The 26,871-nt window shown below is 41.3% G+C and overlaps 1 protein-coding gene across 1 annotated transcript in view; it reads left to right on the top strand.

The window, feature by feature from the left end:
• LOC129163945 (E3 SUMO-protein ligase ZBED1) overlaps positions 1-20,973 on the top strand; it is a 35,795-nt gene extending 14,822 nt beyond the window's left edge. Inside the window, exons 2-3 of the mRNA XM_070543502.1 lie at positions 19,665-20,753; positions 20,834-20,973. Of these exons, the coding sequence (XP_070399603.1) occupies positions 19,827-20,753; positions 20,834-20,845 (939 nt within the window). The 5' untranslated portion in view covers positions 19,665-19,826 and the 3' untranslated portion in view covers positions 20,846-20,973. The remainder of the gene's footprint in view (positions 1-19,664; positions 20,754-20,833) is intronic.
• Positions 20,974-26,871: the final 5,898 nt, after the last annotated feature.

Raw genomic sequence — 26,871 nt, 5'->3', positions numbered from 1 at the left:
TTAATTAGCATGCCAAGTCCGACACGTAGTTGTACATTGACGCTCATGTGCTTAAAGGAAACTCCCGTTTATTGCAACCCGGACTTAATTTCTAGCATGCAGTACGTTTGTTTACTCACACTGACAATTTTGGTGCTACTTGGATTCCCCAGGGTATTTAGATCCATCGGCGAATCGCCATCAGTGTATATCCATATAACGGGTACAGACGGGCACCCATGGTGCAGCCTCGAAATAAGACATTATCTGCACCAAAACATCTTCATGCCGAAAGGTTTTGTTAGGAATCATTAACGTGATTGCCCCTGTTCGTTTGGAGCGAGTCTGGGATTTCTAGGCGTAAACAGACTAGCTGCGGCTAATTAACCGGCGCTTTTAATGACGTCACTGCCGTGCGCCAATTTGTTTTTATTAAGATTACCTTTGTCCTACTGTGGAGAAATTCGTTTTCTCCCTTTATTGACCCAACAGAGTTGTTCAAAAGTACAGAACAAAACATATGGCATTACAGCTTATGACAAAAATGCACCTTAAACAGAGTTTAAGCAGCAAAACATCACTCTGCAAATGGTATATATATAGTGAGACAATTCATGATTTAAAGTGTTAGCTTTCACCAGTTTTTGTATGCACGTTTTAAAAAATGCTGATACTTGAAAGGTTTAAGCACTTTATACACTTTATTCTTAACATTTAATTTTTGCAATATAAATTGAGGAATGTTATTTTTTGAATAAACTTGTTCAATAAATTGGTGTTTATAAATGGTATCGAAATCGAGTATCGGGTTTTTCTTTCAAGTATCGAATCGAGTTTGAAATTTTAGTATCGTGATAACCCTAATTTAGAATGAGTTCCTATTATGCTATTCAAAGGAAGCTCTAACCTGCAATATGCTCTTTAAGTTGCAAGTGGAATATTTCTGCCATAGGGGGGCGATAGGAGCTGGATGGCCTTTCATTAACCTTGTAAATGGTCATCCTAACACATGCTGGCTCAAAGAAATTATTAAAAAATATGAAAAAATTGCTAAGTATCCCATTAAAGCTGCAATAGCAAATCTGTTAAACAAGCCAGCTTTTAAACACAAATACAGTCACGGGACGCTCACCCCTCCCCTCGGCTCTCATCCCTGGGCCACATTCGCCTGATACAGGAACCCAAATTTCAAGAAAAATAAAATGCGGAAAATAACCAGTGTGCAACTATGTCAGCTGAACGATTAGGCTCAAAAACAAATCCAGGATCCTTCACAAGCACTCAAAAAACTGCAGATTTGACGATCATGTGAGCGTAGTTTGAAATCGCAATTTCGGTCCAAAAACCTCCTTGAATTTCAATTGAATTTGAATTGAATTTATTCAGTCAAAAAAAACATAATAATAATATAATCAATAAAACATTAAATTACATTTAAAGTGACTAGCAACCGGATGTTTCTCCTTCTCTGATATTATTGAGCTGAGAATCTCTCACACCAGTGGTGTTCCATTGCAAAATGCGTGAGCACGTAATGAGTGACGGATCCTGGTAAATGCAGAAGTGTGGTGGTTCAGTGAGAAAGGCAATCAATCATGTTATTGGCTGAGGTTTTTAGACAAATGCAAGAGAACAACTTTTTTAGGCCAAACTGTAAAAAAAATCTTCATGTTGTGGGATGTCCATGTGTACAGGGTCTGAAGCGCTTACAAAACCAAACTAACATCAGAGGTAGTCACAGAGCTAAGTTGGTGAGTAGTAGGGATGCACCGATGGATCGGCATTTGATCGTAATCGGCCGATAGTGCCCCTATCGGTTTTGATCGGAATTTTCAAAATGGATCAAAGCAAACCGATCAGGTAGGGTTGTCACGGTAACCAGTGTAGCGGTAAACCCTAGTAAAAAAAAATAAGTTGACAATAATAATAACCGTCTTCTTTTTTAGAAAACTATATTATCTTGGTGGGATTACCGTGGCTGCGGTGTAGGCGCTGTGACCCTTACCAGCCACCGTATCATCGGCTGAAGTTGCCGGCGGCACATGCATGCTTTGTTTACAACAAAACTTTCTTGAAGCTAAAGCTGAAATAATGGCCAAAGGAGGAGACGGCAGCGCTCAGGACATTTATTATCCCTCAAAGAAGACAAAGTTGGAAGTACGGGCATCTTTTGGATATTTGAAGAATGCCGAGGGAGTTTATAGAAGACGGCTATCCTGTTTGCAGCACGAGCAGAAAAAGTGTCTGTGAAAGGCAGCACCGCTTCAAATCTCATGACACATCTGCGTGACCATCACCCACAACTCTACAGTCAACGCAAGGCAAGCTAACGTTAGTGTTTTAGCTAAAATGCGTGATCCGAGGATTTGGGTTGAGGGAGAATGCAACGAGTCGTTATATAAAGCAGCCGCAGCGCCGCTACCTGCATATAAACCGTGTCACGGACACCCCCATGTTGAAATGACTCTATGCATTACAGGGCTCCCAGGAGCAGATAAGAGTTGGTCTCTCTCTGAGAATAATTATGAATTTAACAATGATTACTGCCTAATGACATTTTCCCACATCTGCAAAGCTCACTGGAAGGACACAAACCGAGGACAATTTTTCCTGATAGGGTTTATTACTCAAGTAAGGGTAAAAAGTATCTGATTAGAAGGCTACTTGAGTACTGAGTATCATCTGATCTAATATTTTTAAATGATGACATCAAACAGACATAAAATAAGAAGTTATGGGCAAATATTGGTATTTTAAAGACTAAAGGGGAAAAATGTAAACAAATAAACAACATAATTACAAAATAACACATTTTAGGCAAAATTTAGACACAAACTGAGGACAATATTTCCTGACATACAGGGTTTATTTAATTGTGTGAAAGTGTAGCACGTTTAAAAAAACCGCGATATATGGAAAACCGTGGTAATTTTGGTCACAATAACCGTGAGGTTAAATTTTCACACCGTGACAACCCTAATACAGACTATTTTAGATTAGGTTACATTTCCTTTATTCCCAGATTATGTAGTTTGTACCACTCATTATAATGTTGTAGAAAATTTCTGGCCAATCCATGTGATCGGTATCGGTGATCGGTATCGGTGATCAGCATTCTTTGATATCGGTATCGGTGATCGGCAGCAAAAAACCTGATCGGTGCATCCCTAGTGAGTAGGTGTGAAGGAAGGCTGGGCGATTTGGCCTAAAATCAATATCACGATATATTGAGGATTTCACCTTGATAATGATAAATGTACGATAACTACAGGTATGTGCAGAAACAAAAGTTGTCCACTAGATTGGGCTGTCACATGTATTATGTTTAGTCACATTTTTACGTGACTCAAGGTGGTACAGCTTCTTAAAGGGACATGAACGCTGCCAACCTACACATATCTTTTCATTAGGCCCGAGCAGTGAAGCTGCGAAGGCCTATTGTATCTGCTCCGTTTATTATTACGCTTTCTTTCTTTCTTTTTTCTTCCGCGTCTTTGACTGGCCTTTAGGGGGTCTTAGCATATCCAAAAAGTCACCAAATTCTGGCCCAATATTGAAAGTGCGTGAAATTTACGTATTTCACTGGCAATGTGAAAGTTCATAAAAGAATGGCTGAACAGCGCCCCCTAGAAAGTGAAAAATACCCCTCTCCATAAACCTTAGTTTATCGTACAGTTATGAAATTTGGTACACTTGTAGAACTCAACAATACGCACAGAAAAGCCTCTTGCATCCATGGTCAATATCAAACAGGAAGTCGGCCATTTTGGACTAAAGTGGCCATTTTGACCCTGTTTCGGCCATTTCTTGGGTCTATATTTGGTTGAACAGTTGGGTCATTTTTCGCACGATCGTCTCAAAAATAGTGTGCGATCGAACAGAAGCGACGGACGATTAAAATGAGACAATAAAATTGACTTTTCGTAAATACTGAAGGGGCGGGACCAGGCCTCAAAGTTCGAGCACTCGCCAAAAAAATTCAAATTGCTATAATTTCATAAATGAAAGAATTACAGTTAAAGTAACTTTCTATGGACAATCATCATCGCCCCCCGAAGACAAATGAATGGTCAATTGATGATGTCACATAAGCCCCGCCCCTTCAGGACTTAAAAGGTCAAGTTTTACTGGGAAATTTTCCAAAATTTGCCCTTTCAAATAATCATCCCAAATTTGTATCAGGTAACTGAAGACAAGTTGGGGTTGCTTGGCGTCACTTTATGGGAGTTTTCTGCAGAAGGCGGGGCTGTGGCGGCGCGGCGAACTCAGGCGTACCACTTAGGCCTTACGTTTGCCTCCCATTTCGTCATTTCTAGAGATATCGCCACAAAACTTCTTGTGAGTGATGCTAGTCCGGCCCCCCAAAAAATCTGATGTGACATTCCGGTGGGCGTGGTCTATTTGCTGAAATAGCGCCCCCTAGGACCATTAAAACTGACAGCCCCAAGCCATGCTTTGACTGAGGATTACGAAATGTGGTACACTAATGTGGTGTCTCAGGACCTACAAAAAAGTCTCTTGGAGCCAAGTGCAAAGTCGCACAGGAAGTCGGCCATTTTGGTCCAAGTGCGTGATTTAGTGGTTTTCGCACACGTTGTTTGGAGAGTGATGCTCCGTCGCCCTTTTCACCAATCGCCTTCACACTTCTGCTATATACTCTTAAGACATAGATGAAAAAATTCAACCGTCGGATTTTAAATAAGTATAAAGGTGTGGGCGTGGCTAAGCCTCAAACTCTGACTTGTCGCCACGCCACTCTTTTTTTCACAGCTCCCTATTGGACTCCTTTTATCCAATCACCACCAAACAGTGGCAAATAGCAGCAGACAAGTTGAGGTCACTAGGTCTATAGTACTGGCAGGTTTCGAATAAAGGCGGGGCTTTGGGAGCATGGCGAAATTCGCCATCACGCCATGGAAATACGTTTGTCTCTCATTTCTTCAATCATTGTGACATTGCCACACAATTTCTGATGAGTGATCCTACTCTGACCCCTAATATAATTGGACAGCTGAAGTTTGTGGGCGTGGCCTATTTTCCAAAACAGTGCCCCCTAGGACCATTAAAACAGTCAGCCCCAAGCCATGCTTTGACTGAGGATCACAAAATTTGGCACACTAATGTAGTGTCTCAGGACCTACAAAAAAGTCTCTTGGAGCCAAGCGCAATGTCGCACAGGAGGTCGGCCATTTTGGTGCAATTACTCAATTTAGTGGTTTTCGCACACGTTATAAGGAGAATGATATCTCCTCGCCTTTTCCACCGATCACCTTCAAACTCCTGCTATATACTCTTAAGACATAGAGGAAAAAATTCAACCGTCGGATTTTAAATAAGTATAAAGGTATGGGCGTGGCTAAGCCTCAAACTTTGACCAGTCGCCATTACTTTATTTGACTTAATAACTCCCATGTGCATGATCAGATCAATTTCATACTTTGTCTGTGTGATCACTGACCACATCTGAAGACAGTGACAATGTGGACAGCTGACATCACCTAAGCCCCGCCCCCTGACTAAAGGAAGTCTATTGTTTTATGGTGAACTGCCCATATTTGTCCCCTCTAATTTAGTCAAGATGACACTAAGGTCATGCACTGTCTTCATGATGTTGTAATGACCATTCAGATCTGATAGCTTTTCAGAAAGTGAGGGGCTTTGATGCCATGGCGATTTCTGGCGTGACGCTGTGACCTTACGTTTGACTGTAACTTCCACAAACATCCTCCGATTTGCCCGAGACTGAACATCACATCACCAGTGTGGTAAAGATAGAGTATCTCCTAGGGGTGAGACATGTAATGGTGGGCTCAGAAGGGATGCTGAGTCAGGGTGAGGTGTGGACGAGGAGGCCTTTCACGGTTTCCGGTGTTGGGGTGGCTGACTTTCTGTTCCGACAGGCATGCCCTGATGCCCTCGGCTGCCGGCCAGGATGGAGAAGCGCGGAGCCGGGTTTGGAGAGCGTCGGGGATGGAGCGGAGGGGGTGCTGAAGGAGGGTGAGCAGCTTCGCTGCGAGGGCCGAACGACGCTGCTTGCAGCTTTAATTTTTTTTTATTATCAGATTTATTGACATGGGAAAAATGATCACAACAAGAGTCAGAAATTTCGATAACGATAAATTTTCGATTTATTGCCCAGCCCTAGTCTGAAGGTGGGGATGATGCTAGCAGTGCTCTATTCTAACCAATAGTGCTGCTGATGTTTTATTAAACATTAGGATTAGTTTAAAATCTGAAGACAGCATAAAGAGGGGATCCTGTTTGTGGTGGTAACATACAACCAGTCTAAAAAGAGTTGTGGGTTCTTAATTTTGGTTTTAGGTAACTTTTTGTATTCTTTGTTTTTTATTCCTCCCATATTTATGCTTGCAGGCACCTTGCTTGAAAGGCATCAACCTCTTTGTCAAGCATTACTCATCTTTAGTGACTTGCATTACTAATTTTAAATTAGGGCTGAACGATTAATTGCATATGTAATTAAATTGCGATGTGACAAAGGGAGATTTTCTAATCGCAAAGGCTGCGATTGGACTGGCAGCGAATGGTTAGCACAATGCTAATATACATTGAAAAACCCATAGGGATGCCAATGCTAATATCGCCGATTAGATTCGTACAAATTACGAATTAGGAACGTGCCAAATTATTACATTTGGAGTTTAATAAAAAGTAAAAACTGCCATTAATCAAATAAGTACAGACAGATATTTTAGTAAAGTTAGAAAACTGTACTTTAACTCCACTGAGTTTTGGCTAGCAGCTGTGAACATAACTGAACTACGGTAGCTCTGCATGGACAAGACGTCAAAAACTCTAAACACAATAGACTTCAATAAATGGGACACACTTCTTTCCTGCAAATAAATTTTCACAGTCGATGGTAATACCTATTCTCATTCAAGGGATGTGCTCCTGGCTGCAAAACATTGCACCTTCAAATACAAGATGTTGTCTTTACTGAGTGCTCATGTATGTGTTAGGGCTGTAGCGAAGCCTCGACGAAGTCGACGGCTCGATTCTAAAAATTTGTCGACGTCAGATCCGGAAGTCGACGCACCGCGCCCACTTGTTGCATCCCCAGGAGTTTGTAAATAGAGGAGGAATCTGCCTGTTCTTCCTCTAGTTCGCCCTCTTCTCCGCCTTAACTAACATCTCCGCCAAATACCGAAGACCCGGAACAACGTCCGTCCACTACTAGATTATTTTCCTGTTTTGCCCCTTCGTCTCCCGGCAACGGACAACAACTTCCGAGGTCAGATGCGCTGCTTCGTGTCTATCGCAGATGTAGAAAATCACCGGGAGCGCTTCTCCCTTAATAAAGGAGCTTCTTTCAGACATGAGGAGAGCTGTTTTGGTGGTAGCAGTCTCTCCTCCGTGCTGGTCTGTTTGCTGCTGGGTGTTTTTGGTTTATTTAAACTTGGTAACTTGAACTTAATGTTGGTAAAGCTACTGTTAGCATCTTCGCTAACAGCTTCTTGCGTTGGGATAAGCTGTTACGTTTTGGTTTAGAGTTAATCTTTTTTGTGGTGTAGATCTCCCTTTTATTACATTTAGAGTGTTGTGGGTTTTCGGTTTAGTGTAAAATACCACCTGAGTTTGGTTTAACCCGTAAGACCACTCGCCTCACGCACATAAGTGACCAAAACAAAGCAGCATGGAGACACTCCATCTTCTACCACCTCTCAGGCAGCAGCCTGCACTCCCAAGTTCTACACGTCATCAGAACATAACCAACCAACACAATAAACGCAGTGTTATACAAAATGGAAGGCCTGTAGTGTTTATTCTCTTACAGTAAGAATTTATCAATTTTTTTTGAGGAATTTATTTGAGATTTTCTGGTTTTTGTTAATTGTGCAATAGAAAAATAATCATTAGATTAATTTTCTAAATAGTCATTAGAATAGTCGACTATTCAATAAAATAATCGTCAGAATAATCGTTTTAAAAATAATCGTTTACCCCCAGCCCTAGTATGTGTAGACAAATAAACTTGTTGATATTCAGTACAAGTTACATAGATCTTTTTTTTTGCTTCCGTTAGTTGAAAAATGAGAAAAGCCCCTTGAGAAAATAATTGAATTAAATCGCAATTGCAATATTGAAGAAAAAAAATCGCTATTAGATTATTTTCCAAAATTGTTCAGCCCTATTTTAGATGCACTTGTGTCTCAGTTTACTGTTACAGCTGAAGTTTACCTGAACTTCCTCATTTTGTTGTACATTTGTTATCTTGGCCATCTCCTCTGCCTGCAGACAAGGAAAGTCCCCCAAAATGTAACGTGTTAACATCCTTTCTAGATTTGCCTGTTGATCGTGATGTGTTTTTTGTAAGTGGCATTCATTTTCATGAAGTTAAATTTGTCGGTATTCATTTGAACTCTCGTCAAATCTCTCAAGATCAGTCGGCTTGATTTGCTTTTCCTGTATTTGTTTAGTTGAACATAGTTCCAGTATCATCTTAAAAATATAGGTTAATCCCCTGTGAGTAAAAAATAAGTGAAATCATTACTGAAAAAGCAGAGTTCACCATGTGTTTCATGTGAGTTCTTCTGTAGACTGAGTTTACAAAGGTTTTACATTCCTTACATTACAGCTTGATGACAGATGATAAACTTGATAAACTTGATACTTCTTACGAGAAATGACATTGAGAAAATTGTGGCTCAGTTCCGAGTATTTCCCAAGTTATTTAGTCAGATGAAGAATCAGAAAGGAATTTCTTTTAAAGGTTTAAAGGTATGTAATAATATAGTGATAATTTTACAGTGAGAAAATCCCAAAAGAGTCTACTGTTTCAGTCATTTTAGAAGGAAGTGAGTGTGGGGTTGCCGTGTCCATTGCAAGTTAATACTGCAGCGCCGACAATTGTAATTTGATGACAGCCGGCAAAAAGTGGGTACAGTAACCACATTTTACCATGATATGTCACTTTAACTTTATTAATATATAATGCCCCTTTAAAGGTGTGGGGCAAGTCCAAGTCTTAAAATTTGAACGATTCCGGGAAAACTGAGTTAGTCCCAGTTCAAATCGATGCTCGATGCCCAATCGTAGTTATGTCTCTCCTTCCTTTGTTTTGAAAGGAGAAAAACTGACAATCTCCAAAGCCAGCTGGATATGAAATTCAGTTAGGGCTGCACGATATTAGGAAAACCTGCGATATTCGATAACAGTGCTTAATATTGCGAAATCGATATTACTCACGATAAATGAACAAATACTAAAGTATGCAGTGTTGTTGTCGTCTGGCGTGTGACGTCTGCTCTGGGTTCAAAGCAAACAAAAACGAATGCATGAATTCCATTACAACATAACATTTTTATTGCAAAAATATGCAGCTGCACCTGCTACTGTATTAGCAGCAAAACAACAAACTGCATGCATGCAGTTTCTCAGTGACTTTAAAACATCACCTCCACCATAAAACTTTTTCTGATGCTCCAAATACAGAAAAGCATCCCTTACCAGGGTTTTTTGAATAAATAAATAAAAAATCAGAAAATAAGTTTAAATGTTAAATAATATTTAACATCACTTAAATGCAACAGCAAATTCTGTCATTGCTACTGAGCATTTTCTCCACTTATGTGGTTATGATATAAGGCTGTTGCTGCAATTGGGAAGTGAACTGTGCTGGGCCAAACTAGGAGAACATTAAGATTTTCTGAGGAAAAGAGAAAAATGATTGTCTACCTTTCAGAAGAGGAACTGGCAAAAAACTACATGAAAAATATGTGAAAACGTTTGTTTTTAACCCCAAATTGAACAAGTTTACCTAGATCTTAAAAAGCAGCTCAGATGATGAAACTGCAACTATGATTCTGATAACAAGCTAAGAAATTGAACTAGCTCCTCTTAAGATAATCGGCTAGCAGAGCTTCTGACTGACAGTTTATGTGCAGCAGCAAATCAACTATCCTGATTAACAAGGTTACAAAAGCTCATAAATGAAAAATCACTTTGATGTGTGGGGGGACTTTTCCAGGCCCTCTTTAGCAGGGTGGGACTGGGAGGAGAGTGCTGTAGCCTTTTAGCTGGAAGCTAACCGGAGCCTGGGGCTGACAATACCACCTGGTGGAACACTAGCGACATGGAGGTAGGTGGGTTGGTTCACCGGCACGTGTCGGAGTCAGCCCGGTTACTATCAGCTGCTTAACGACACCGAGCGGACTCACGTTCACGTTTGAAGGCAGCGCTGATTCCAGAAACCTCAGCACAAAGTGTGTTCGTTAATCTGAGCCAGCATGACGAACAAGGGAAGCGAGCGGCAGCGGAAAGCGGGGGCGGAGCGGAGCAGAGATAGTGGAATTTTGGGGTAAGGGTCTACGTAGGGGGCGGGTGTATTACGTGAACGGACCCATCTGATTGGCCGCATATCAGAAGGGCTACATTTGATTGATTGGTCCAATAATACTTCCGCGTAAAAAACAGAGCTGGTTTACAAAAAGTTGATGTATGACACAGATGTTTGAACCAAACATTTATCGCCGTTTTTGACGTGCTTTGCGATGGGCCTATTGCACGTCCTGTTATCTCGATGACGATAATTTTTCGATATATTGTGCAGCCCTAGTTTCAGTATAACCTTCCTTCCAAAATGGCTGAAACATTAAGCTCTTTTAGGATTTTCTCACCCTAATATTCTCACTGGGTCCACTTTTACAAGTTTTAGTTTGAAAGTATCACAAAAACAAAAATTTCTGTCGTACTTATATTAAATATGTCTTACATTATTGAGTGATCTCAGTAAATATCAATTAATTTGACTTTGCTCTGCTTTTTTATTGTCAGTTGTAGCACCTATCCACTTCCTGTGTCGTTTTCTGGAGCTACAAAAGTAGTCGTGTCAGTTCAATTGAGCTCTCACTATTTCTTTGAGCAGATAATCTGCAATGGGGAGCTGTTAGCTCGGGTTAATTTTCACTTAGTCCTTGTTTAATATTTAGCTAATAATGGACCAGTGTAGCGTGTTACTACATACTAGAATCAACACTGTTTGCTATCAGTTGTTAGATTCTGAGAATGATCAAGCACATTAGCACATGAAGCTTATATCATATATATCATGGGGCAGCAGTAGCTCAGGAGGTAGAGCGGGTTGCCTCATGATCGGAGGGTCATGGGTTCGCTTCCAGCTCCCGCCAGGGGTATCCTGCTGTTGTGTCCTTCGGCAAGACACTTCACCCAACTTGCCTGTGTTAGTGGTGGTCAGAGGGGCCGACGGCGCCAAATGGCAGCCTCGCCTCTGTCAGACCTCCCCAGGGCGGCTGTGGCTACAAGTAGCTTACCATCACTAGCAGTGTGTGAATGTGAGAGTGTGTGAAAGCGTCTTTGGGTGTCTAGAAAAGCACTATATAAGTTCAATGCATTATTATTATTATTATAAATATCCAGGATACTTATATCTACTTAATCAATATCCCTCTGGGATTAATAAAGTATTTTTGAATTTGAATTTAATTGAATTGAATATAATCGATAGAAGTTCATACACAAACCTGCTTGGTCTATATTTAATCCAAAGATTAATATTTAATTTAAGATAATTAGATTTAATAGCAAAAGTTTAATTTTGAATCAGAAGTTAGGAATCTTTGCTTTTGCAATAACCAGAAATACACACCATTCTGTGTTTCATTTCAAAGATGAGGCAGAGTTTTAAAATGAAGAATTTATTACTAACAATTTTAAACTTGACAATTTGAAATGACAATTCAGAAATGACAATTTAAATGACAATTTACCAGCTTTGATATTAAACTTGGTATCAAAAGCTTTACCTGTGTCTGGATGGAAAGCTAAAATGAAATGAGAGCTTGGATGCGTGAATGGATTCTCAGAAGGTTTCTTTCAGAGAGAGGAACTCGTTCTGTGTTGGAAATGATGGTTTTGTAGCTAACTCGGTTGTTACTTAGAGAAACAGCATCAAACACAATCTGTGTATTACCTCATCCAGCAAGACGACCCTCTGTGTGGATCCGGAGGTCAAGGAGGATGTCAGCCTTAGGGTACTCGGTCCGGTAGAGAAGACGCGAGTAGAACCGATCCTCTGGTCCAGAGATGTCACAGGGTACACAGTCGAGCATCTGGCTTAACTCTGAAGGAGTTTTGCGTCTTACTTAAAAATCAATAACTCTGAAGCAGTTTTGCATCAGCTGGTTACAGGTACGTTTATTCGAAGCTATTCTATCGGCGTGACAGAACAGCAGGTGGAGGTTTAGGGCAGCCGTTCCCTTATCCTCAGGCTGGTGGTTGGTTCACGAACTGAACTTTTGCTGCTGGAAATTTAGTTTTAACAAACCCATCAGAACATGCCCACTCTCAGAGCAAGAAAGCTTTGGTCATGAGTCAAAGACGTGATGGCAGTTTACTTTTACCCTGGATACCCTTCTGAATGAGGCTGGTTACGTGCGAGATGACCTTCTGGTTTGCTGAACACACATAACCGATTATCACAATAATCATTATTATACCCAAAGCATAATAATTCATTTCAGTAATTAAAATACATTTACTGAACCAAGAGAATATTTATGATGATCATAATAAACAGTTATAAAGTCAACGAGTTTATTAAAATTATTATTTAAAATTATTATTGTGATCTTGAAGTGTCCTTCAATCTGGGATGGAACAGCAGCAGATAAAGATGATATTCAGCAGACATCATGGCTCCTTGCATGGTTAATCTGTGAGGCAAAGTTACAGTCGACCCAGCTTGACCTAGCTGGGAAAATGTGACCTTTGTCACAAATTAGAGGACCTTCGTGACGCTACACCAGCCACTGAAATTTATTGGATATTTATTTCCATGGTATACAGAGCAGAACATTTTTAGAGTTAATGAATAGACAGTGAAAAAGAAGGCCTTTAATGAAGCTTTTAAATGCATAAAAAGTGCCATTGTTTAGGATTTCTTCTCATCTTTTCCTGGCACACATCAGTGTTTCCAACCAAAGCCAACACAATGTTAAATGTGCCAGCAGGAGTCCTTTCATTCATTTGTAGTTTGTTTTGTTAGTATATATTTTAGTCTTACAGTTAAGGTTGTAAAAGCTGTTTTAGGGTTTCTATGTATGCTTGTGAAAAATGTTCATTTAATTTTGACTTTTGCTTTTATTCTTAGCGCCTCTTTGCAGAAATATCTTAAAACGTACACCCTGATCCAACCCAGTGTGCTGGCGTTTTCCAGTAAAATCTATTTTGAATGAGAAAATGTTTACTATCATTTATTAAACTGTTGACTTGAGATTCATTGTTTGGAGTTATTCTTTAAAAAGAAAGTGGTCAGGGATGAAAATGCAGCTGACATCTTGAAATATAAAACTCAGTATAAAGAAGACATGGTAAATAGTTAGTTTACAAATCTTAAGTAATAAAAACCCTCAGTTATTTCCTAAGGGGTTTAATGTACAGTCAGATGTTCATGCAGACCTATCGCCACATCTCAATAGATCTTGATCTATTGTGGCCTCAGTGGTTTGGTGCTAAATAAAGTTAATTATTTATTAACCCTAGCTGAAGGATTAGAAAAAACTCACCCATTTCTGCCAATACTGGTCTTGCAAAAACAAACAAATAAACCAACAAAAAAGAAGAAACAAATACAGTTTAAAAAGAAGAAATAAGGAAAAAACAAACAAATTCCAAGACAGATGTGAAAATGAAACAAAGGCAGTGGTTAGTGTGGCTGGGTAAAACCACAGAGACGCACACTCTCACAGACTATCGGCCATATTGTGACAAATAGCCTGACACTATTGTTCTGGTATCTTTTATTTTGTACCATGTGATTTCTTTATGCACAAGGAAAGCATGCAACAAAGAGGAAAGAGTTTATTGTTTTGTTTGTCATTGGAGAACAGAAAAATAAAAGTGATGATAGAGTAGATTTTCCTTCTCCATTTCGCTCATTTGCCTCCTTAATTGTCGCAGTTGAAGCATTTCAAAACTAAGAACACTTAAAGGACACTAGGGCTGTAGCGAAGCCTCGACGAAGTCGACGGCTCGATTCTAAAAATTTGTCGACGTCAGATAGGGTTGTCACGGTATGAAAATTTAACCTCACGGTTATTGTGACCAAAATTATCACGGTTTTCGGTATTATCGCGGTATTTTTTAAGCGGTGTTGCATATGTTCAGAAAGCATTGATAGTCCTGTTCTACACAAACTGAAATAGTTCTGAAAAGGTTTAACAGTGTTTATTAAACCTAAAATAACACAAAGCCTTAGCAAAAGTGCAACTTTTCACAAGGAACAAATAGCTTATTTTTCTGGAACATGTTACAGTAGTCAGTGCAGGTTTAAATTATACAAATCCAAACATTCAAAACATAAACAATATGTAAACAAATCAAAGAAACACCACTTGTTTTCTCATATACTTGTTTTCTTCATTATCAAAATGAAAATCTAAAACTCCAGTCCACACTTGACTTGAGCACTGTACAAGTCAACCTTAAAAAATATGTATTTAAAACAAACAGCCACTTTAAACAAATGACTAAAATAACTACTACACTATGTAATCAAATCCAAATGTTCAAGTATAAATGGCATTGAACAAGTAAACAAATCAATGACAAGGAACTAATTGTATATTTCTCTTCATCATCACCAAATAAGATGCTTCATCCAGCAACAGGGTGTCCGTGACACGGTTTAAATGCTGGCAGAGGACGCTGCGGCTGCAGTATATAGTGACTCGTAGCATTCTCCCTCAACCAAAAGTCCTCACGTCATGCATTTCAGCTAAAATGCTAATGTTATCTTACCTTGCACTGGATGTGGAGACGTGGGTGATCGTCACGCAGATGTGCCATGAGATTTGAAGTGTTGCTGCCTTCTGCAGACACTTGTTTCCTGCACGTTCTGCAAACGGGATAGCAGTCTTCTATTAACTGTCCCTCAGCATTTTTCAGAAATCCCAAATATGCCCATACTTCCGAATAGTCTTCTTTGAGGGCTGATGGATGTCCTGGGCGCTGCCGTCGCCTCCTTCGGCCATTATTTCAGCTTCAAAGTTTTGGTGCCGTTGCAAACTAAAAAGTGCGTGTGCGCACCGCTGGAACTTCAGCTGAAGCGACGGTGGCTGGTAAGGGTCATCGCGCCGAAACCGCGGCCACGGTAAACCCACCGAGATAATATAGTTTTTTAAAAACTGGACGGTTATTTTTATTGTCAACTTTTTTACCGGGGTTTACCGCTATACCGGTTACCGTGACAACCCTAACGTCAGATCCGGAAGTCGACGCACCGCGCCCACTTGTTGCATCCCCAGGAGTTTGTAAATAGAGGAGGAATCTGCCTGTTCTTCCTCTAGTTCGCCCTCTTCTCCGCCTTAACTAACATCTCCGCCAAATACCGAAGACCCGGAACAACGTCCGTCCCCTACTAGATTATTTTCCTGTTTTGCCCCTTCGTCTCCCGGCAACGGACAACAACTTCCGGGGTCAGATGCGCTGCTTCGTGTCTACCGCAGATGTAGAAAATCACCGGGAGCGCTTCTCCCTTAATAAAGGAGCTTCTTTCAGACATGAGGAGAGCTGTTTTGGTGGTAGCAGTCTCTCCTCCGTGCTGGTCTGTTTGCTGCTGGGTGTTTTTGGTTTATTTAAACTTGGTAACTTGAACTTAATGTTGGTAAAGCTACTGTTAGCATCTTCGCTAACAGCTTCTTGCGTTGGGATAAGCTGTTACGTTTTGGTTTAGAGTTCATCTTTTTTGTGGTGTAGATCTCCCTTTTATTACATTTAGAGTGTTGTGGGTTTTCGGTTTAGTGTAAAATACCACCTGAGTTTGGTTTAACCCGTAAGACCACTCGCCTCACGCACATAAGTGACCAAAACAAAGCAGCATGGAGACACTCCATCTTCTACCACCTCTCAGGCAGCAGCCTGCACTCCCAAGTTCTACACGTCATCAGAACATAACCAACCAACACAATAAACGCAGTGTTATACAAAATGGAAGGCCTGTAGTGTTTATTCTCTTACAGTAAGAATTTATCAATTTTTTTTGAGGAATTTATTTGAGATTTTCTGGTTTTTGTTAATTGTGCAATAGAAAAATAATCATTAGATTAATTTTCTAAATAGTCATTAGAATAGTCGACTATTCAATAAAATAATCGTCAGAATAACCGTTTTAAAAATAATCGTTTACCCCCAGCCCTAAAGGACACAGAGTTTCAGAGTGCGTTTTGAGTTGAATCAAAAGAGGATACGAGATGTGAAACACAATCGTAGAGGAAGTCAGGTCTCTGTCGCACACAGCAACCTGCACAGAAGTCTTGTTAGGAGATGGTTTGTTTTAGAGTGTGTGAGCAGACTCTAACTGAGAGGCACCTCCAGTACTCCTTCCTTCTCGTCAGTTTCATTCTCTTGCCTAGGCAACAGAATGCTCCATTGTGAAGGAAGCACAGAGACCTCGTTATTGGTAGGTCTGAGTGGGAGGGAGAGAGGGGGAGACCAGCAGAAGTGGTAGAGAAGTAAAAGATGCAAAAAAGTAAAATAGTCTTATTAAAAAAACGAAAAGGGGATTGACAGTCAGTCGCTGAGTTGCTGGTTACATTTCCATATTGATTTGAACAAAGAAGCATCAAATCAAATCAAAGATAATTTATTAATCCCAGAGGGAAATTAGAGTTTCAGTACACACAATTCAGAGATCAGACATACATGGGCAAGACACATGACAAGAATTGGTGACTGTGGTCATTCGCAACCCTGAGTCGCACTACCTTAATAGAGAAAAGAGGGTTACATGATGATTGATTCAGGTGGAGGGAAAAAAAGGCACTTCAGAGTTACCCTCCACCAGGAGGACAGCTTTGCTCTGCAAAAAAACACCTCAAACAGATATGCAACAGACTTCAGACAACACAACAAAGGTGTCCACTAGGTGGGGTGGTGGGTTGGGACTATCCCCACTTCAGTTCCTGCAGCCACGATAAGCAGCACATGTCACCTCAGTGTGGATAGGGAAGGAGCATTGACGGTTGGAGGGTTGCAGTGACCCTGGAACGTTTCAGCGGCCTTCCCGCAGTCCCGCCCAGGATGGGAAAGGAGACAGTTGAGTTGCCATAGCGACGGCACCTTCCACATATCTTCTGAGGGGGGAGTTTTCATTAGAGCCTTGCAGGCTCAAGGGTGCCAAATTCTGATTAGAAATTGTTTTGGGGCCAGACAGAGATAATTTCCCCTCTGTCTTACATTTTGTTGGTCTTCAACCTCTCAAAATCCCAATAATGGACATTAATCTATCCCAGTCCGTGCTGATTCGTCCACTCTCTCCTTGATGGCATCCATCTTTTGAGCCAATGAATGAATCTCGGCCAAAGTTCCAAGCTTACGATTCATCTTGACAATTATGTGAGTCTGTGAATTCACAGCGCGGTGCAATCCATCTCTGAGCTCAGATCAGGCCAATATTCCTTGACAGCTCGTTAATTTTCCGGTAAGCCAGGTAGCCTCCAAGGCCAATGAGCAGGAAACCTGACACCAACACCACGAATATCCACATGTCTTCAGAGTCCTCCACAGACAGCTGAGATAAACAAATCAAGTTCAACTGTTTCCAGGAGTCCATGATGTGTCCAGCTGGGTCTGTCCCGGCGGGTCATCCGGGAGCCCCTTCTCCCGTTCTCATCGTAGAAATTTTTTTTATCAATCGCGTTGAGAGACCAACTGACGAGGTCCATTTTAGTGAATTTCAGTTTCCAGTTTCCAGAAAAATGCAAAAGCAGCAGTGCACCCAGCACACATAGACAGACAAAGGTCCTTGAGGATAAGATATGGAGGACAGGAGGAAAAAAGCGTCTGCACCCTCCAAGAGCCGTAAGAAGAATGCCATAATGACCTTTTTGTTATTAACTTCATTTTATTGCACACATCGATTTAACACATCTGGCTTCCTAAATTTTTCACAAAGATGGGTTCTGAGTTTAGCTTAGTGCATTAAAGTGACAATGTGTATCTTTCCTGGCGATAGGAGGCAGTACATACCTAAATTATTGCAAGCAAGCGGTATTATTGTGTTTGAGTAAGACCTTACCAATGGATGGCCATCAGGGTCAAAAATTCCTGGGAGCGCGATTTTCGAATGAGTACTTTGTGAGATCATTCAATCTCCTGCAAATAACAAGCACGTCAGACTACTGGCAATGAGCAAAGAGGTAAATGTGTAAAAAAACATTCATGGATTGTGAAAGTTTTATAACCGCTTGTTACAAATCAGTAAATGCATTTTGTCCTCACAGGCTCTCATAGAAGGAAATATGATGTCGTCCAGAGACTTAAGGTGCGTTCGAATCCGTGGGCAGGATGCTTATGAGTATGGGTCCTCGCCGGTCTAGCAAGGCCGGGTCCTTGCTCGACTGCTAAGACCGGAACCCAGCGGCTCTGAATTCGGACAGTCTAACCTTCACCTCTACGGTGGCTCGGACAGTCTAGCCTTCACCTCTACGGTGGCTCGGACAGTCTAGCCTTCACCTCTACGGTGGCCCGTAGGTCCCGTCACAGCCGTGGTGGCAGCTACACGCAAAGGAAAAATGCTAAAGCTAGCGAAAATCGAGCAGGAATATTAAGGAGCAACAGCAGCTTCACGTAGGGTTGTCACGGTAACCGGTATAGCGGTAAACCCCGGTAAAAAAGTTGACAATAAAAATAACCGTCCAGTTTTTAAAAAACTAAATTATCTCGGTGGGTTTACCGTGGCTGCGGTTTAGGCGCGGTGACCCTCACCAGCCACCGTCGCTTCTGTTGAAGATCCCGCGCGCCGCACACGCACTTTTTAGTTTGCACGGAAGCTGAAATAATGGCCGAAGGAGGAGACCGCAGCGCCCAGGAAATCCATCAGCCCTCAAAGAAAACTAAATCAGAAGTATGGGCATATTTTGGATTTCTGAAGAATGCCGAGGGACAGTTAATAGAAGACGGCTATCCCGTTTGCAGAACGTGCAGGAAACAAGTGTCTGCAAAAGGCAGCAACACTTCTAATCTAATGGCACATCTGCGTGACCATCACCCACGTCTCTACAGCCAGTGCAAGGTAAGTCAACATTAGCATTTTAGCTTAAATGCATGACGTGAGGACTTTTGGCTGAGGGAGAATGCAACGAGTCACTATAGACTGCAGCCGCAGCGTCCTCTGCCAGCATTTAAACCGTGTCACGGACACCCCCATATTAAAATGATGTTATGCATTATGGCTCCCATGGCGCAGATGAGTTGGTCGCCACTGCTCACCCTATTATTATTAATTTAATAATGGTTACTGCTTGATGACATTTACCCTAATCTGCAATGATATGATATATCATATTAACTTGAAGGACACAAACCGAGGACAATAATATTTTCCTGATATAGTTTTTTTTGTAGTTGTCTGAAACTGTAACACATTTCTGGCACTATAATTAGTACATTTAATACCCTCGAAGTGATCAACAACGCATAGTTATAATGAAATATTGGAATTAATGGGAAATATGCCTTGAACTTCCTTTAAAATGCCCTGTGAGATAATACATTTTTTGCCAATCCTTTTCTTTGGAGTTAGCAAAAAAAAAAAAAAGGTATAGGCAAACACATCGTATGTATATTGATATGAATAGTTGAATAATGATAATGATTCAAAACAATGACATGGATATTTTTTTAATATATTTTATTTTTGTTTACAGAGAGGAGCAGTGGGACAGACAGCGAGGCAACGGAGTACCGCTACTGGATCATCAGTGACATAGACACTTGTGCAAGCATTCCAAAAACAGACCGATTACGTGCCTGCATCCCAAAAGGCTCAAGAACTGACTGCAGCCATCACCTATTTAATAGCAAAAGACATGATGCCTTTCCGGACAGTCGAGAGACCTGGCTTTCTGAGGATGATGAAGGTTGCCGTACCTCATTACAAAGTGCCTACACGCAATTATTTTTCTAAGACTGAAATCCCAAAAATGTACAACGCAGTCAAAGCTGATGTTAAGAAGAGTTTGGCTCAGGGTGAATTCTTTGCTGCCACTACTGACTTCTGGACCAGTGAAAGAGGGGGTGGTCTACCATACATCAGCTTTACAGTTCATTATCTCACCCCAGACTGGCAACTGGAATCACACTGCTTAGAAACTCAGTTTTTTCCAGAAGTTCACGCTGCTCAAAATATTGCAGAGTTTTTTGAAAATATGTTGGAGGAGTGGGAGATAAACAAGACAGATCTGGTCTCCATAACCACAGATAATGCAGCCAACATGACCAAAGCCTTTGAAGAGTTTCCAGATGTGTGGCTTGGATGCTTCGGTCACAATTTGAACCTGGCCATCTCAAAGGCTCTGAAAATACAGAGTGTTGAAACAGCAGTAAGGACCTGTCGTCATCTTGTCCAAGGCTTCTCACGGAGCTGGAAGAGAAAGAGAGGACTGAGAGAAAAGCAAGCTGCCCTCACCTTGCCACCGCTGGCTCTCATCCATGACGTTGTGACCCGATGGGGATCGACATACAAGATGCTTGAGCGGTTTATCAGCCAGCAGCAGGCAGTCTGTGCTACACTGGCTGCAGAAAGAGGAGCTTTGCATCTGATGCCCAAGGACACTGACATAATTGTCATGGAGCAAGTCTGCCAGCTCCTTGAACCACTAAGCAAGTTTACAGATGCACTTTGCTCAGAGACACGAGTGACTTTATCAGCCATTAAGCCAGTCCTTGACCACATCACTGGTGATGTCCTGGAGGAAAATGAAGAGGAACCAGCCCTGACCAAGCAGATGAAACAGGTAATGAGAGAAGACCTAAACAACCGGTACACAGAGAAAGCAAAAGATGTCATGCAGATGGCTTGTTTCATTGACCCCAGGTTCAAGAATAACTTCTTAGATGCCCCTGTGGATGATGTAGTTGACCGCTGTGTTCAGGAGGCCTTGAAGCTGACCCCTGTACAAGTCAGGCAGGAACCACAAAGCACCAGCAGTAACTCTACAGCAGCAGCAGGAGGGAAAGGCCTTGCTGGGTTACTAAAAAAGATTACCTCAACAAGGCAGCAGCGATCTGAAGAGGGTTCATGTCCAGCCACCCCAGAAGATAAAGTGAAGAAGGAAGTCAAAGTCTACATGTCTCTGCCATCCATTCCAGCTGATGATGATCCACTGGTGTGGTGGAGGGGCCATGCATCAGAGCTGCCTCATCTTGCCAGGCTGGCAAAAAAGCTTTTGTGTATCCCAGCAACTAGTGTTCCATCAGAGAGAATATTCAGTGCCAGCGGGCACATTCTTTCCTCTCTTAGATCACATCTTAAACCAGAAAAGGTTAATATGTTGACATTTTTGCATTTCAACCTGAAGTAAATGGTCATGCATACAGTCATGATGCTGGTTGCTGGATGAAGCATCTTACTTGTTGATGAAGGAAATATACAATTAGTTCCTTGTCATTGATTTGTTTACTTTTTCAATGCCATTTATACTTGAACATTTGGATTTGATTACATAGTGTAGTAGTTATTTTAGTAATTTGTTTAAAGTGGCTATTTATTTTAAATACATATTTTTTTTAAGGTTGACTTGTACAGTGCTCAAGTCAAGTGTGGACTGGAGTTTTAGATTTTCATTTTGATAATGAAGAAAACAAGTGGTGTTTCTTTGATTTGTTTACATATTGTTTATGTTTTGAATGTTTGGATTTGTATAATTTAAACCTGCACTACTGTAACATGTTCCAGAAAAAGAAGCTATTTGTTCCTTGTGAAAAGTTGCACTTTTGCTAAGGCTTTGTGTTTTTTTAGGTTTAATAAACACTGTTAAACCTTTTCAAAACTATTTCAGTTTGTGTAGAATAGGACTATCAATGCTTTCTGAACATATGCAACACCGTTTAAAAAATACCGCGATAATACCGAAAACCGTGATAATTTTGGCCACAATAACCGTGAGGTTAAATTTTCATACCGTGACAACCCTAGCTTCACGTCCATCAGCAGTGTTTGTTCACAACCGTTTTCAGGTAAAGTAATTTTGTTTATTCTAGAAGCTTTCAGGACTTACATGTTAACTTCAGATCGTTTCATGTATGTTTAAGCTACAGAATGAACTTGTTAAACGTACAGCGCATTACTACAGAGTATTAACATGTAGGTAATTAATATAAACCAAATGCATTATAAATGTTGAATGCAGTAGGATGTTTTCTAATGTAAATTGGACCTTAGAACTACTTATTTTGCATCAAATGGGAGTAAAATGCTTTAAAAACAGGCTTTTTAATAAAATGGCATTGAAGTCTTTTCAACGTGCATTTGTTTATTCATCTTAAGCCTAATAATGATTAGATCTGTCTTAAAAATGTAAATTCTCTGTAGTTTTAATTTAACTATTTCCTGCTGCTTTTCTTTAAACTGAACAGAGCCAGTGTACTGCAGGTTATATGTTTTGTTTTACATTTTTCAATAAAAACCTCTTTTTTTTAATCTATTACAGGTCAGCATGCACTGTGCTGCACATCTGCATCTGTGCTGGTGAAGTTGTGGGTCTGGAGGATGAGCGTGAGGAAGATGTGTGTGGAGGAGGCCTGTGATGCTCTGTCCTGCAGGAGGTACCAGCAAACCACCACTACTGTCATTTATGTAGGAACCTCTATTAAAAACAACACTGTGGTAGGGCTGTCGCGGTAACCGCAAAAATGAAATATCGCAATATGAAGAAGCCCACCGCGCTGCATCATGGGCCACCGCGATTACTGAACTTGGTTCAACTCAATGATGCATGTTGAGAAGGATGGCTGCACTGGTATCAACACGAAACGTTACTTCGCTCCTTTGGGAGCACTTTGGTTTTCAGTACGTCAGCTGCTGCGCAGCCAGAGTCCTTGGCCGAGACAGAGCTGCCACCAGCGGCAAAAAAAAAAAAAAAAAAAAAAAACGCTCGGAGACCTGCTGAAGTCCCGGACAAGCACTGCTTCTGCAACCGTCCCGAAGAGAGTTTGAGCCGAGCTGGAGCTCACTCGCTACCTGCAGGAGGAATGCATCCACCCTAAAGAAACCCCCCTGACATGGTGGAGCAACAACCGGGAGAGATTCCCTTTGCTTGCCAGAGTCGCACGCAAGTATGTGTGCGTTAGTGCAACGAGCGCACCATCCGAGAGGGTTTTCAGTGTTGCTGGAAATGTTGCCACCCCTCTCAGATCCTCTCTCAAACCGTATATGGTTAACATGCTGGTTTTCCTTGTAGGTAACAAGGACGTGACCGAGCTATAAATCACCGTCATTCGTGTGTGTGAAAGTGAAATGATAGTGCGCCCGCCCCCCGCCCCCCCCCCCGGCGCGCGCGCGCCCGGTACATGTAATTTTTTATGCTTGATTTTAAACAACTAAACAAAATGGGGACTTGCTTATTATTTGTTAGATGCTGCAGCCAAATCTGCATTTATAAGTTTAACCTTCTCCTGAATTTTGTTGTTTTTAAGTTCAGTCGGACTCCGACTGTCGGAGAAACAAACGTTACTGCGATCTGTGTTGTTACTGCCCTTTGATCTGCATTCAGTAAAGTGTTATAAAAGAAGGCACGGCAATTTTTAACCTTTTTTAAATGTGTAAGCATTATGTTTAGATAGTACTGCAATAAAAAAAGGGCTGCAATAATATCGCACACCGCAATATTAAGCCACCCTGAATCACCGCAGGGGGAATTCCTCAACCGCGACAGCCCTACACTGTGGTTATATTTGCTGAAGAGTCACAATTGTTATACCAGTGGATCCATAAACCATCTCCTCATTTCATATTTCTGAATACGTCTTAGAGATGCAACAGCCGTCGTCTGAGCCAGCCGTCCCTGTAGATGGACGATGGAGTGGACAGTGAGAGAAAGCGTCCCAAAGCTCTCTCTCAGCAGACCATCCTGTATGATGTTCCTCTGACCAGAAACGTCCAGCCACGGGTCTGCTCCAGCCCTCCATCCACTTCTGGATCCTCCTGCAGCAGATCCAGCTGCACTGTTAAAGACTTCCTGCTCACTCAGTTTAAATAAATGATCCAGGAAGAGTCACTCAGGTTAATCCTGCTTTAACTGTACATAACTGGTCCATACTGGTTTTGATCTGTAAATAAGTGTAACGTATTATAAATAATCTTGTCTCCTTACCATCTTTTCATTTTCTGTTCATGTAACATGTTCAAAAACATCTGTAATAATAAAACTGTTGATAAAATCAATGACCAGAAAGAGTTATCGTTAGTATTTGTTTTAATAAACGTTTTAAAATATCAAACAGCTAAATAACATTAACATGATAACAGTTGAAGGCCTTTCTCCCGGGAGGACCACCAGCTAAAGCCTCTCCTGACCCTGGACACCTGCAGCCCTAAACAGAGAAAATCAGAGACCACGGGTGACTAAAAGGCAATAAACACATTTTTACATTTATCCACGAGAAGAGAAAAAATTATATTCTTCACACAAACAATTTTTACTTCATTAAAACGTGTCAGCTGTCTAAATCCCTGAATGTAAAACTACTTTTCACAGCAGAATACAGGATGAACTTCTGTGGTTGTGTGTGTAACAGCTTCACTCTTCACCTCTAAGCTTCACTCTTCACCTCTAAGCTTAATAAAAACACTTCTTTGCTCTGTTGTCCTTAAGACAAATGATAAGCTTAATTTGCTAAAGAAACACAAACACTATTTTAATTGTTCTTTAACACGTAAACTGTCAGAATGTAAAACTGCTTTTCACAGCAGAACACAGAAGAACTACTGTACTCATGTGCAGACAGCTTCACTCGTCAACTCTAAGCTTAATAAAAATGCTCTGTTGTCCCTAAAACAAATGACGTTTCATTTGCCACACACACACACACACACACACACACACACACACACACACACACACACACACACACACACACATGAATAACTAAGGGACCCGCAATACAAACTCGCTCTGGCTGATATCTGCCTAAAATGTAATTTAAAAAACAAATATACAAACAAAAAATGTCTATAAACAGAACCGCTTTAAGCTTTTTAGTTTTCTACAGCTAGTTTTTAAACAAACTTACGTTTAAAACTTCGTAGCTCTCCCCCTCTCCCCTTCATAGCTTTCCTGTTGAAAATCCACAGCCGGCGCACAAAACATGCTGGGATAGCCTTGTTCTGTGAGGATACCACAGACCCATCCTTGAAATGTGTGTGGCAATACGGGAGTGGTCTATGACCTGTTGACGCCAGGTATGGCAATTGTACCTGCGCGAGTGCAATTTTGTTAACAACGCCACCTTGGGAATTTCCCCCAAGGAATCAAAGCATGTAGATTCATTCCACTTCATTCAGACAGAGACGTGGTTTCAGAAGTTACAATTCATGTATTTTATTTCATTGAAAATAACTGCTTAAAAGACATTTTAAGAACTGGCCATGTAAAATATCATAAAAATGCTAAAATTAATGACAACAGGAACAGAACCAATGGATTTAAACCAAACAAAAAGCAGGACTGAGGCTAGTGATGGAGGCAGGTGACTCGGGGCAGAGAAGCCCCACCCAGCAAAAATAAGAGAAAATATAAAGAATTCACCCCCGGCAGTGAGCGTTCATACCAACGTGAGAACCCAGCACCACCACATTCGCACACGGGACCACCACCTCCGAGGCCACACCCCACACTTCCTGCCTCAGCCTGCACAAAGAAAACAAAATTAAAAACTGTATAAAATCGGTACGATATAGATCAGCTGTTCTTCCTCCTGGACTCCAGCCATGAGCCAGGGGAACTTCCTTCGACCAGCTGATTTAAAACGTAGTAAAGGAAACAAGACGAAACAGCGGTGCCTCCGGCCGGACCACGGAGGAATCGGTCCTCCCGCTAGTAACGCCTGAACAGAAGGGAACTCTCTGCCCAGAAGCAACGAGGATTCAGTAGGCAAGCGATGACATCACACCCAACACTGACACAAATGCCCAAGCACGGTTGAAGCAGAGCCGATCGCACCATAAACGCAGCCTGAGGACACGGGCTGGCAGCACCAAAACGCAGCGGCATAATGGGACCAGCTGTTTCCCGAACCTACTTCCTTACCGGAAGAGCTCCCCTTTTATAGCAGCAGCGCCCTCCTACGTACGGAGGGCGTACTGCTCTAGACCAATAAAATTGGAGCATGCATTTCATAATGCTACATGTGGGTGGAGCGAGGACACATTTGAGGACGCGAGAATGAGTATTTTTGGATTTCTGACAGTACTCGTTGCTGTGCTGTGACGTCATCGACCTCAAAATGCGCTCTTACGAGCATCCTTCCCATGGATTCGGACACACCCTTAGACCCACTCCTATGTATTTTAGACCCAATTTTTATGCGTAAATGTTACAAAATTTTCTACTGGGCATCTAGGGCTGAAACGAATCATCAAATTATTTGAATAGTTTGATTCATTTAATTACTTGATTAATTTGTTACTGATTCGAAGCTTTGTTAAATGTGCGCACCACTGTCTGAACACATTTTACTGGTGCACTATGTGGTAATCTATGTGCTGTGGAGGAAAATAGAGAAACCAACAAAGAAAGAAACCATTGTAAAAGGCAGAAATGGTCCAAAGTTTGGGATCAAGAGTTAAAACTACGGGCAGATTGGCTAATGCTAAGTTAGTGTGTACCACTCTCTCGATCAAGTGGAATTCAGAAAAAAATGTGATGGTCGTGAATAACTAAACTCTACAAGCGTGAGAAAAATCCCCACCATCCCGTTTATGTGTGGATGTCTGCAGCTGCAGCGATATGGAGCAGAACCACTGCAGCTGCTACCTGGAGTCAGGCTGTTGCTACTGAGGCCTAGTCCACACGTAGCCGGGGTTTTTTAAAAACGAATATCCGCCCCTCCAAAAACTTGCATCCACACCAATGC

This window comes from Nothobranchius furzeri, chromosome 13 (genome assembly GCF_043380555.1).
Source record: "Nothobranchius furzeri strain GRZ-AD chromosome 13, NfurGRZ-RIMD1, whole genome shotgun sequence".
NCBI lineage: Eukaryota > Metazoa > Chordata > Actinopteri > Cyprinodontiformes > Nothobranchiidae > Nothobranchius > Nothobranchius furzeri.
This window is presented reverse-complemented; position numbering and strand designations above follow the sequence as displayed.